We start from the raw sequence: 13,352 nt of genomic DNA, 5'->3' as shown, positions 1-13,352 counted from the left end.
GCCAGCCTGGTCTACAGAGTGAGTTCCATGACGGCCAGGGATACACAGAGAAACCCTGTGGAAAGAAAGGGAGGGAGAGAGGGAGGGAGGGACGGAGGGACGGAGGGGGGGAGGGGAGAGGAGAAGGAGAGGAGAGGAGGGGAAGGAAGGAAAAGAGAGGAAAAGGAAGGAAGGGAGGGAGGGAGAGGAAGGGAAGGGGGAGGGGAGGGGAAGGGGAGGGGAATGGGGGAGGGGAGGGCAGGAGAGGGCAGGGGAGGGGAGGGGAGGGGAGGGAAGGGAAGGGAAGGGAAGGGAAGGGAAGGGAAGGGAAGGGAAGGGAAGGGAAGGGAAGGGAAGGGAAGAAAATGGGCTGAACAAGTCATGGTGGTTAAGCCAGGAAGCAGCGCCCTCCATGGTCTCTGCTTCCGTTCTCCCTCCTGGTTTCTGCCTTGAGCTCCTGCCTTGGCTTCCCTCTGTGATGGGCTGTAACCTGTAAGCCAGAGAAGCCCTTTCTCCCCCTAGTTACTCTGTTCACAGTTCTATGCCAATAACAGAACCTCACTAAGACTCTGCTCAGAGGACCTGAGTTCAGTTCCCAGCATGCATGTGGGCAGCTCACCTCCTGTAATGACAACTCCAGACAATCTCTACTCTCTTCTGGCCCTCATGGGCACTCAGAGGCATGTACACACACACACACACACACACACACACGCATGCACGCACACACACACGTTGAGATAATAATAAATCTTTTTAAAAACATATAAAAAGGGATTTTGAAATTTTCGGCTTAAATGACAAATATTTGAAGAAATAAGTATGCCAATCCTCAAACACTCAATGTAATGTACACGTGTATCCAAACACCATGGTTGGCGAGAAGGCTGGGTGGGTTAAGGGTGCTTGTTGGTCTTGCAGAGGACCTGGGTTTGATTCATAGCATCCACACGATGGCTCAAAACCATCCATTACTCCAGTTCTAGGGGATCCAACCCTCCCTCTGACTGCCGCAGGCACCAAGCACACACATGGTGCACATACATACACACAGGCAAAACACTCACACATAAAATAAAATTGGAAAATCTAATAAAAATTTTAACATTATATAGTACTCCACTAATATATTCAATCTTATGCCTTTATATATTAAAATAAGCTAAAAATGAGTAAACTGTGGTCAGCGGTTAAGAGGACTGGCTGCTCTTGCAGGATACCTGAGTTCAATTCCCAGCACTCACGTGGTGGCTCACAGGCATCTGTAACTCCAGTCCCAGGGAATCTGACCCCCTCTTCTGGCCTCTGAGGCACCAGGCATGTACACACTGCACATACACACATGCAGGCAAAACTCCCATGCACGTTTAAAAAGAAAAGAAAGGACTGGCGAGGACACGCATAGATTCTCTGCAGCTATTGTCGCACACGAGCACCGTAGATGTGGCACGGACGCCGAGGGATGACCTTGCAGCCTCAGGGGGTTGGAGGACAGAGGGGACCTAAAGAGACTTTAGTTTCATCTGTCTGTTTGTAGGCAAAATGAGTACCTGTTTTACCTGTGCTATCAAAGATATCTTAAAATCTAAAGTCTTTACTACATCTTGCCTACACAGTGAGACCCACTCTGATTTCTTTATTGGTGCTGGGGAGGAGCCCCAAGGCTGTGCAAGGGCTTCATCGCCAACCACACTGCAGCCTTCGACACTGAGGCAAGCCTCCGCACTCCTACCTACCAGCTGCATCTCTGGCTCCCAGAGTTTGGCTCCTAGTGGTAATGCTTTGTCCCTGTCCTCAGATCAGGGGACAGAAAACTCCAGTCTGTGAGGCAGATCCAACCTATAGCCTCTTTTAACCCAGCTCCAGAGCTAAAGATAATTTCCCATGCTTTAATGTTAGAGAAATCAAAAGGAAGGCAAAGATTTATGACAGCTGAAAATTAGATCACATCCCAGCTACTGCATCCACAGATCATGTCCCTGGCCCCTAGCCATGGATACTTGTTTACATCCTGTCTCGGGCTGCTTTCTGCCATGGAGGCAGAACTGAGTGGCTATGTAACTATGTAACTGGCTCAGAATATCTGGTTCCTTGCAGACAAAGCCCACTGCCCCTTAGGTCTGGACGTGGGAGTGGAGGGGGCCACTTCCCTTTTGTATTTCCAGTCCCAAGAATACTGCCAGCACACAGTAGGTGCTTAGCAACCCTACCTGAATTAATGGAGGTGCATGCAGAGCCTGCTGCTTCGGTCTCCTAAAGAGTGTAGGCAATGACACACACCAACGCCACTACCATATTCTCCAATTCTGCCAGTCTCCTTGAGCATGGGGAGAGGTTCCCTGGGGGTATCAGCTACTCCAAGGAGGAGATGATGAAGAGGTGGCAAGACCTGAACTTGGCACCAGTACAGTAGGTCTCTGTGTCTCTGGGATAGTGGCATATCTGGCTTACCTGGCTTATTCAAAGGGATTGCTTGTTGCCTGCTATTGGCCAGGGTTGATGGGCTATGCTGTATGATTTGCTGCTCTCTGGTGGTCACTTGGAGAGGTTGTCACCAAAGAACATAGGATTTCGTTTTCCTAGGACACCTTCCTTCAATCCCCAAAACGCAGGAACTTGTTAGCCTGGGCTCTGTCCCTCGCGGGTCCCCACTCACATCCTCCCTTGGGGGAATCAGGAGTCAGAGGGAGTCCTCTGGCTAACCTGAGATCCTAGCTCCCTTTCCTAGGGCTCTGGAGGACACCACACTTGGCAGAGCTGAAAAGCGTCTTTGCTCCCTACTGACCCAGGACCCACCTAGAGGGATGCATGATGGAAGCCTTGTCCACTCCCTTGTGTTTTAGGCATAACTGCAAAGGCCCCTCTGATGGTGAGGACCGCTTGGTACAGGAACCGCTCCATGAACTGTCGTGGGAATGGGAAGTGGGTCCCTAATCAACCCCAAAGTGCACTGAGAAGTGGTTTGTGGTTTGGTTCTGAAATACCCTCGCAAAGGCTCATGCATTTGAAGGCTTGGTTCTTTTTTGGTTTTGTTTTGTTTTTCGAGACAGGGTTTCCCTGTAGAAGGCTTGGTTCTTATACAGCAGTGTCTAGAGGCAAGACCTTTGGGGAATGACAGGCTCATAAGGACTCCGGCTTCACTGATGGACTAACCCACTGGTGGCTTTGTAACTTGAAGAGAGGTGATAAGAAGAGGAACTAGCTGGAGGGAGTGGTCCTGGCGCATGTCCCTGAGAGTTATGCCTTGTCCCAGGCCCCTCCCCTTGGGCTTTCTGGCTGCCCTGAGTCAAGCAGTTTTTCCACCATGCCCTCCCTAGCACTAACCCTAACCACAGGCCCACGGGAAGGAACCACGCAACGATGGACCAGATCCTCTGAAACTGTGAGCCAAAAGAAACCACCCTTCTTTGATTTTTCTGAGGCATCTTGTCAGAGCAAGCTGACTCAGTGATAACCACGTGCTTCTCAGCGCACCTCACACCACCAGTGACTGCTCCTTGCCTGCCTCTGCTGCGGAAACCCCAGTCTCTGGCTGGGGCCTCCTGTGTGCATGATGGCTGCAGAGTCTGTGATAAGCAGTGGGGGGGGGGGTGGTGCATGCGTGGAAGGACAGGTAGGCAGACGAGTGGCTGGTCAGCATGGATGAATGGATGGAGACCTCTGGAAAACTCCGGGTCTGGTCTACACCATCTCATCAACTTGGGTTCTAGACCCTAGCACCTCCACTTCCTATGCCCATGCTCTCCGCCCTTTACACACCGTTCCTGCCAGCCAGGCTCCCTCACACCAACCCCACCAAGGCCTTGGAGGCCTTACAGAAGCTGTCGCCAAAACTTAGATCGCTGTTCCCCAGAGATGGCACCCTTCCCGAGCCTCCACCCAGGCTCCCCAGCTGTCACTCATCCCCATAGCACAACATTACCAACAAAATGCCTGCCTCCTCACCATCTGTCCCCCATGAGGAGGCAGCACCGGGCAGGGACTTTGCCTTTCTCCCTCCTGTGTCACTAGTACCTAAGTAGATTTGGATGTCACCTTTGGGGAAGAAAGATAACTTTACACCTTCATTGGTTGCTAAGAAGACACATGCAATGCCAAGCTCCAGCACAAGGGGGTGGGAGGCTCTGTGCCTCCTGTACTCTAGGCCGCTTCCCTCCCCTCTGAGTCTGCTTCCTCATCAGAAAAAGAAATTGCAATCCACACGGGTGATGCGAGCTTTGGGGGAGAAATGAAACCATCTGAAAGGAGAAAATCGATGCTTTCGGAGCTGTATTTATTGCAGTGCACATACCACCACAGCAGGGACACCATGAGCTCTGCACAGCCTGTGCCAGGGGTCAAAGCTACCAGGTGCACCCCGCCTGGTCAGCCTACATGGCTGCAGCTCCCAGCACCCCACATGGCTCAGTCGTCATGAGTGATGCTGACACAGGAACTGAAGCTGGGCCCCGGGCTCTCGGTGCTGCCTGCAGGTCTGAGTTAAAATCTGGCTGTCTTACAAGAGCCTACAGACGTCTGGCTTCTCTGAGATTTCTGCTGTCAGTCCCGCATTCCCACACCACAGCAGCAGCTACAAAGGAGCAGCAGTCAGCTCCTGTGGACGAGTTCCCACCATACCCCCCTGCACTCCCGAGCAGACTGCTCGCACACAGATAGTTCGTCATTACAGAACCTGCATTTTTCTGTCTGGGCTCCAGCACTGATCAAGGTCAAGGCAAAGCAGGTCCCACTACTCTATCCAACTCGGTTTAACTTGGGCACCAGAGCTGTGGCCTTTGAACTGGCACAGGGAAAAGGCAGAGAAGGGTCACTTCACACGTGCTATCCCTTTAGGCTTAGACTGCCTAGGGCTGAGCTGGTTTGATTCTTTAGAAATTTGCAAGCCCGGGTAGATACTGAGGCGAGGGTGTAAAGGAAAGCCAGCGGCAGAGACTGTGGTGTTGAGGTGCCCTCTGGTGGCCTCAAGGCACCACTGCAGGCCATGGACAGGGTCACCCTCACAGACACTCCCTCTGACCCTTGCTCCCACAGCTCAGCCACTCTCCTTCCTGGACATTCTGACACCCACCTTGATGCCCAGCACAGCTACGGTCCACCAGGATACACCCTCTTAGGGGTGATCTCCAGCACCCCATTCTTCAGACATTTATGCCTTTCTTGAGGCTGAAAGAGAGAAGCCCTGAGGTATTTGCCAGGTTGGAAAGGTCAACTCTCAGGTGCTAGGGTCAGGTACCCCAGGTGAGGTGTCTGTCTCTATGTCCTGCTGCAGATGACGCAGACACTGAGAAGCTGGTGTGGCCACACAGCCGTTCTTCGGGAGAAGCAGGGGATGCAGTCTTTAAGGCAACACACCCACTGAGAAGGCTATCTCGGGTACATAGGTCACCCCGACCTAGGAGACCTGGCTAGGCGGTTGGGTTCAGGCCAGGGCCCTCCCTGGAGAGCTCTGAGGCTGTGCTGCCAACAGACCCTTCGGAGATGGTGAGGATAAGCCACTGGTTTTCCAAGTGCTGTTTATTGAGTAGTTTGTAGCCATCACCATGGGTGATCCTGAGAGGCAAGGGAGAGAGAAAATTCTTGGACTCCTTTAAGAGGCCTGGACACTGAAACCAAGGTGTGCGCCTGGCGGGGCTCAAGGTCACGGTAAGGAGAGGCTGGAAACAGCAGGCTCCTAAGCCCATCCCACAACCACACAGATACATCACACAGGAGACCAGTGTGAGTTCCCTACCCACCAGGCCACATCTTCCCATAGAGCCCTGGAAAGAGCATGGCCTCACTGGGGTGGTGACTCCAGGTGCACGTCTGAGTGTGCACGCACACACACATGTACACACCCCTCACACAGCTCTGCGGCAAACAGCCCGGTGGCTCCCCCAGCGGGCAACGCGCACCTGCTCACAAAGCCTGGGGACTCAGATCATAACAGACGCCCCGCAGGCCTGCCATTGTGAGCAAAGCCGCACATCCTAGCGGCCCCTGCCAGAGGCCCATTAGACTGGGCGCGTGGCCATCACCCCTGGCAGCCTCACCAGTTGGCCTTCACTGCCTTGATGCCACTCACGAGGTTCTGGGCCAAGCAGATGCCAAGTATCTGTAAGACAAACAGCAGGTAAGGGAGAGCGAGCGGAAGGCTTCGGGCGAGAGGAGGGTACGCGAGCCAAGGGCGTACCTGCAGGAGGGCGACGCCCACCAAGACCCCGGCCACCACAATCAAGTTGTCCTGCAGCCACTTCTCGAACTGGCCCACACAGCCTTTGGTGTAGATGGAGCCTTGCTGCTCGAGTTCCTGCGGAAACACAGGACCAGGCTCAGCCCGCCTGCCGCGTGAGCCTCCGCTCCAGTCCATCCCTCTTCCAGAGCCCACCCCACTCCAGTGTCCTCCCTGACCATGTCTGTCTCCTGGAACTCTGCCACAGGGCCTAGGATCTTAGCCTGCTTCTGGTCTGAAGAGGCTTTCCCTGAGCACACAGACCCTCCTTATCAGCCTCCCGAGCTCTCATGACTGCGCATGTCTACACGTTTACTGTCTTTCTCCCTCCTTCCCTTGAGTACTGAGACCATGCATTAGCACTGGGTCACCAAGGTCTAGAGCAATGCCAACCACAGCAGGTGCTCCACAGAGATGGATGAGCATCCAAGACCTCAGGCCCATCTGGGGCCAGTTCCACCCCATAGAAGCCCTAAGATCTACCAAGGGAGCTTATGAGAGGCCCCAAGCCACCCATGTATCCCAGGTACCCCCAACCCTGTCCCCGCCTCTCTCACCAGTTTGAGTCGGATGTCATAGCCACACTGGGTATTGAGGACATCTTCCTGAGGGGAAGACGGACCGTTAGTAATGTGCTAAGGGACTGCCATGGTCTCCCTGGGTCCTGAACTACGACACTCCTCCTCCACAGAAAAGCAAACAGAAGCTTGGGTCTTGCTGTGCCCACTCATCTGCAGCAAAACTCCAGACTTTTCAACTCTCATGGACACCAGTGCACACTGACACACACCTTCCACGGCTTAGGGAGCCTGCCTCCTCCCAGGGCCCCACTCACCGCAGGGTCCCTAACACAGCAGGAGAAGGGCACGCCACAGCGCTCACGGCTTGGGTTCGAGTCAGTGCAGTTGAAGTAGATATTGAGGTTCCAGTCATTGGGCCCTCGGGCACCACAGCAAGACCACTAGGAAGACAGAAGAGTCTGCTATTCAGGGTCACACAGCTGGTGACCAGGCCTAACCCAGAGTCTCACCCTTCCCGTCTGGGGCAACTCCTCCAAGCCCCAAAGCAGACAGACTGGAGACCACAAGACTTGGAGTGGGTTGGTGACTCTGAAAGGTGGGACACAGCATGAAGGTTGTGGCTTCCTCATGAGGAGCAGGAGCAAGAGCAAGTCCTGAGGGGACAAAGGCACTATAGACCCTCGTGTCTACAATGGGAAGCACTATAGACCCTTGTATCTACACTGGGAGGCACTATAGACCCTCGTGTCTACACTGGGAGGCACTACAGACCCTCGTGTCTACAATGGGAGGCACTACAGACCCTCGTGTCTACACTGGGAGGCACTACAGACCCTCGTGTCTACACTGGGAGGCACTACAGACCCTCGTGTCTACACTGGGAGGCACTACAGACCCTCGTGTCTACACTGGGAGGCACTATAGACCCTCGTGTCTACACACTGAATCCCTCCACACTTGCCTCAGGAATTTTGCAAAACCTGCACTGCAGGGACAGGAGAGGAACCCAGCCAGCTTTTCCATCCCAACCCACTCCACAAACGCCTGCTGGCCTCATGCTGGAGACACACATTCCCCCCAGGATATCTTTGCTAACCTTCCCAGATGTGGTCATGGCCACCACAGGCCTGCAGCTCATAACAGTGCAGCCCTAAGTGAATGGTACCAGCTGCTGAGAAGCTGGCTGTGAGGGCGGGGGAAGCTCCAGGATGAGCAAGAGACGGCTCTAGTGACAGACACAGGCTCTCATGACGCCTGCCATGTGGCTGTGTGTGCAGCTCTCAGACACAGACGAGCCAGCACCTGTCCCATCACCTGCTAAGTGCCTGCTGTCCCTGCTGGGGAACAGTCTTGTCCTTCACACCACCCACCTACTCCTTCCCCTCTCCAGCGAGGCGGTGAGGTCACCATTCAGGGACGTCCTCGCTCCACTTTCTCGGGTTCAGCTCTTGCCACAGCATACTCTCCCTCCCCTCTTCCCTGCCCTGCCCCCATAGTCCTGTTTTGTATGTTCTCCACCACCTCCCCCACCACACTGCCATCACGAAGAGAACAGGCTGCACATTTTAAAAACCCTGAATCTCCCCGCACCTGGCTCAGGGCCTGTCCTAGTTCCATACTGAATAGAGAAAGAAAGAACATGGGAACTTTGGGCTACATGACTGCTTCTGCCCTTGGGCAGCTCCAAGGGACTGCTGAGTCCCAGAACCAAATCTTGATGAAGGTGACTGGGTGTGACAGGGTGTGCCCTAAGGAACTGTGAGGACTAGGATGTACGAACTCGTCATTACAGACAGTGCACAGCACCGAATGAACATAGGCAGCTATGCTCCGGCTGGAGAGACAGATTAGTGGTTAGAGCACTGGCTGCTCTTCCCCAGGACCCAGGTTCAATTCCCAGCACCAATGTGGTGACTCACAACTAGCTGTAACTCTAGTTCCAAGGATCTAATGCCATCTCCCAGCTTCTACAGGTATCAGGCACACACATGATGCACATACATATACATATATGTACATACACATAAAAATAAATAAAACTGAAAAAAGAAACTAAGCAATTATGTTGCTAGATTTTGCTCTGATGTCTGCCTGGGGAATAAGCAGGAGCTGGCTTCTCCTGGGACAGGGGCTCTCCTAGGTTCCTTCCCTGGCATCTGCTGGCCTGGGCAGCTGAGGAAGTTGTCCTCTCTTGTGTGCCCATCAGGGATTGCGTGCAGAGGACCTATGACGGATAGCACACTCACATATTCCTGAGCAAAGTCGATAAGGTTCTGAAGGTCAATATCGTCCCGGTAGGCTTTGACATTGCTGTTGATGAAGAGATTGAGTTGGTCTCGAATCCAGTCCTTGAAGACAAAGGCCAGAATCCCTGTCGCCAGCTCCAGGAAGAAGATGAGGCCGAGGAACACAGAGAACTAGGTTGGGGGACATACAAATGGTAGGCATTGGAGAGGCAGGACTCCGGGGACTCCACAGGCAAGAGCTCCCCACTCACTCTGCTAGACCCAGGGAGCCGCGGTCTCCAGTCTCTACCCACTATTATGCAGGTGCTTCCTCCTCCCAGTCCTGCAGCATGGAACCCAGAGAGAGCCCTGTGTGTGCTAGGCAAGTGATCTATCACCGAGCTTGCTCCCTCCCTTTATAAATACTGTTTTATATTGACAAAAGACAGTGAGGTTTTTCCTGTGCCTTGTCTGGCCACCATGCCTAGGCAAGAACTGAATGGAAAGAGGTCAGGGGGCTCCAGTGTTGGCTGGGGTGGAGAGACACTTACGAACTGAAGCAGGAAGGTGTTTTCCCGGAGGGCCCCAATACAGCCAGCGAAGCCCAGCACTGACATGACACCCCCAACCACCACAAACAGCCACACGGGGTCAAGGCCACCTAGATCTGTCAGCGCCGAGATATTGGAGAGAACACCCTGCAACAGGGGAGTGCACCAGTGAGGGAGTGACCACCCTCTCAGCTTACCCCTAGGCCCCACTCTCTTACCTTCTCGCCCCAGGCCCAGAGGCCAATGGCCAGGAACAGGGCTCCTAGCACCTGCAAAAGCAACCAGAGGTCAGAACTGGACACCAGACCAGGACTGAGTCTCCCTTACACTCCCTCCTTGAAGAGCATCAGGAAACTGGGAAGACGTGCCCAGGCTGTGAATGGGACTTGGTGGTGCATCTACCTAGGATGCCGTTCAGGGAGTCTTTCCCACAGCCTAGTTAGAGGAACTGAAGCCACCCCAAGCCTCAGACTGGACATCAACCCCTTCCTGGACTCTCTCCACATAGAGCAGAATCCTGCTGAGAGGTCCCCCTGGCTCAGAAAGCATCTGGTCCCAGGTATACTTGTGTTTTTGTTTTGTTTTTCTTTCTTTCTTTCTTTCTTTCTTTCTTTCTTTCTTTCTTTCTTTCTTTCTTTTTGGAGAAAGGGTCTCAATGCAGTCAAGATTGGCCTCCAATTCACGATGTAGCTGAAGATGACCACAGGCTCTTAGCCTTTTCTGGGTGTTCTCTCCGGAACCCTTCTCTCCGTCTCATGCCTCCTTGACACTCAAACCCCAGCTGAAGCCCACCACTCTCTCCAGCCACGGATATCTGTTTATTTGTTCAATATTTATTTCCTCTCTATAGGGATCAGCCACATGGGGCCGAGAACCTTTTCTCCGGTGTGCTCACAGGGCTAACAGCTGCCTAGGACCCTGAGGTGTCTAAAACAGGAGGGGAGATGTGAGGATGGAGCCAGGGGAATGCCAGTGTCCCAACAAGCTGGAATGACTGTGGAGAGGAAGGAAAACAGGAGATTAAGGCTGGAACCCCAGTATAAAGAGCAAAACAGGGCAGAGACAGACCAAGCAGGATGCTGAGAAAGTTAGAAAAGGAGCAAGAGGAGGACTGGGGTTGGTTTGGACAAGGAGATGTTTGGGGGAAACAACGTTAGCTGGTCCAAAGATGAGACAGATCAGACAGGAAGGAGAAGTGATGTTGGCTGCACGTCCCCAGACACAGCCCAGGGAAGGCATTTCCCGGGAGAATCTAGCAGTGGATAGAACCCAGGACCAGGAAAGGAAAGGATGGACAGAGGTAGAGAGTTGATAGTTTCACTCTACTGGGGAGTCCTCCTCAAAGACTGCATGTCTAGGGTTAGGGATGAGAGGGTGGCTGGCTGTGACTTTCACAGCTCTCAAAGCCAGGAACTGAAGCAAGATAATGAGAAAGATTGAGGGGATAAAGGGAACACAGGCTGCCCAGATGAAGAACCTGTAGCGGTGTCCAGATGGCGTAGGTGGAGCCAGAAGAGTGGTACAGACCTATAATCCCCACACTTGGGAGGCGGAACATCAGGAATTCAAGGCCCAGACCCCTCCCCCATATCCAGGTCCTCTGTCACCCTTCCTTATACCCACAGTCAGCTAGATCTGACCTAGTTCTGCTCTGAAGCACCGATTGCTCCACGCTGCCCAAGCACAGGACCTCAGTGTTCTGCCACCTCCACTCCCTGTCCAGACTTCAGAACAAAGCCAGGACTATCATATTTGCCAAACAACAGAAACACACTCAGGGTTACTGCAGTGTGCCTCTCCAATCACTGATAGGCATCTGTCACTCTCAGCAAATGACTTAACCTCTTGGCATCTAGTCATTCAGCCCCCCCCCCCCCATCTGTAAACTACAGATAATAATAAGGTAGTTGGGAGACTGTGCCTCATTAGAACTTCAACATGAAACTTGCTGTGATGGCTCACACTGTAAATCCCAGCACTCAGGAAGCTCACACGGGAAAACTGCAGCAAATTCTGGGACAGAATGGGCTTTTGTTGTTGACGTCCCAACAACAAAAACCATTATTTAATTTAACAACCAAGGACAAACTCCAATGCCACCCACTCCCAGGTTGGAAAGCAGAGGCACAGAGAGTAAAGGTGGCTTGCCCCAAGGCCTCTGGACAAGGCCTGTTACACTCAGGCCCTCTGACTTCCAGGGCAGTGTTTCCCACAGCTGCCCATACCCTCCAGAGCAGAAGGCTGCTGTGATCCAAGGCACCCACCACAGGGCAAAACCGGCAGCACGTGGGTGGAGAAGAGTCCTTGAATCCTGATGGAAACAAGTCGGAAAGGCCTGGCGAGGAGAGCATGCAAAGCCCGCTTTGGCAATAGGAGGGGGAGGAAGAAAAGAAAGATGACTTGGCAGGGACGGGATACAGATGCCACCCGAAAAGGAAGCCTCTGTTCCCGCAGCAATGGAATGCTGAATTCTGTTCCCAAGGGACAGCTCCCTGCTCTCAACCGGAGCTGCTCCTGTCTGCAGTCCCAGAGGCCCTGGCTTTTGTCACTTCCTGCCCTCCTCGTCCACCAGCTTCTAGTCCGTGGAGATAAACTGGGGATAGGACCCAACCTCAGGAACCTCACGCACCCTGCCTGTAGCTGGAGTGGCCAGGAGGCGGGGCGGGGCTCATCCCCCCAACTACCGCGCCCCTGCAGTCTTCCTGCAAACGCCGCCCCCTTTTTCCGCCCAAACTTGGGGCTGCAACGCGAGACTCCCAAGCCTTCCCCACTCTGCTGGGACTGGGTCCCGCCCCTCAGTAATCCCAGTAGCTCACGAGAGTAGTTCTTGGGGACTGGAAGTTGGAGTGGAAGGGATCGGGGACAGTCCTCGGTCGCAAGCTCCTGAGGAGGGTCTCCTCCCCCTTGAAACTGAGGCTGCCTCGTCCCCTTCCCCAGCGCAGGGCGCGAAGCGGACCCCGCGCTCACCCAGAAGACAATGTTGAAGCCAAACAGGAAGTATTTCCCGCAGCAGCCGACTTCAGGGTCCTGGAAATGCTGGTGCTTGCCGGGCATGATGAGTGGTCACCCGACGCCCCGAGAACCGGAGCCGGGGACGGGCTCAGCCCTCTGCGGGCCGCCCAGGCCTGGAGCCGCCCCGGGCCTAGCCCGGCTGCAGCGGCTTCATGGCCAAGGCCACACAGCGAGCCGGCTGCCCCGCCCGCCTTGGTGCCGCCCCGGCGCTGGGACCGCCACACCCGAATTGCGGTGCCCTCATCCGACCCCGCCTCCCTACAGCGTCCCGGCCCCGCCCACGGAGTCAGCCCACGCCCCTCCCCAGCGGGGCTCAGTCTTTACGGAGCTCCGCCCACGCCCCCGTCCCAGCCAGGTTCTGTCCTCCCGGAGCCCTGCCCATGCTCACGACTCCGCCCCCAGCCGAGCTTAAGTGATCCCTGGCTCTGTCCATTCCCAGCCGCCGTCCTCGCGAAGCCACGCCCACGCTACGCCCAAGACTGCCGCTAGCCAGCCACTGATTTCCCTCCTCTAACTCGGGTTCTGCCTCTGACCTGCCCAGACTCCGCCCCCAACCGGCCTTGGTCCTTCTAGAGCTCCACCCTAGTCAGCCTCAGTTCTGAACCTTGCTTCTCCTTGAAGCCGTGCCCCATACTTCGTTCACTGCCCCCCACTCCATCCAGCCGGCCTCACTCCTCCCCAAGACCCTGTTTCTGGGCCAAGCTCTGGCTACACCTCCAGCCAGACCAACCCCACCTCTGAGGAGCCCCCAACTCTCCATCTCCCTCCGACCTGCCAAAGCAGCAATGGCCTCATTTCTCCAGAGGCTCGAGATGAGCCAACTGGCAGCCCTGGTGACCCAAGTGAGAAGACC

The 13,352-nt window shown here is 54.5% G+C and overlaps 1 protein-coding gene across 1 annotated transcript; it reads right to left on the bottom strand.

Moving 5' to 3' along the window:
• Positions 1 to 4,278: 4,278 nt before the first annotated feature.
• Positions 4,279 to 12,710, bottom strand: Tspan17 (tetraspanin 17). The gene is made up of 9 exons (XM_038333764.1): positions 12,455 to 12,710; positions 9,706 to 9,756; positions 9,488 to 9,634; positions 8,958 to 9,128; positions 7,026 to 7,151; positions 6,748 to 6,795; positions 6,152 to 6,268; positions 6,012 to 6,073; positions 4,279 to 5,529 (listed from the first exon to the last, which is right to left on the bottom strand). The coding sequence occupies exons 1-9, from the start codon at positions 12,539 to 12,541 to the stop codon at positions 5,385 to 5,387; spliced, it is 954 nt and encodes a 317-aa protein (XP_038189692.1). The 5' UTR covers positions 12,542 to 12,710; the 3' UTR covers positions 4,279 to 5,384.
• Between the last annotated feature and the right edge of the window lie 642 nt (positions 12,711 to 13,352).

The sequence above is a fragment of the Arvicola amphibius genome, chromosome 6 (genome assembly GCF_903992535.2).
Source record: "Arvicola amphibius chromosome 6, mArvAmp1.2, whole genome shotgun sequence".
Taxonomy (NCBI): Eukaryota; Metazoa; Chordata; class Mammalia; order Rodentia; family Cricetidae; genus Arvicola; species Arvicola amphibius.
The sequence above is the reverse complement of the archived record's forward strand: the minus strand, read 5'-3'. Positions and strand labels throughout refer to the sequence as shown.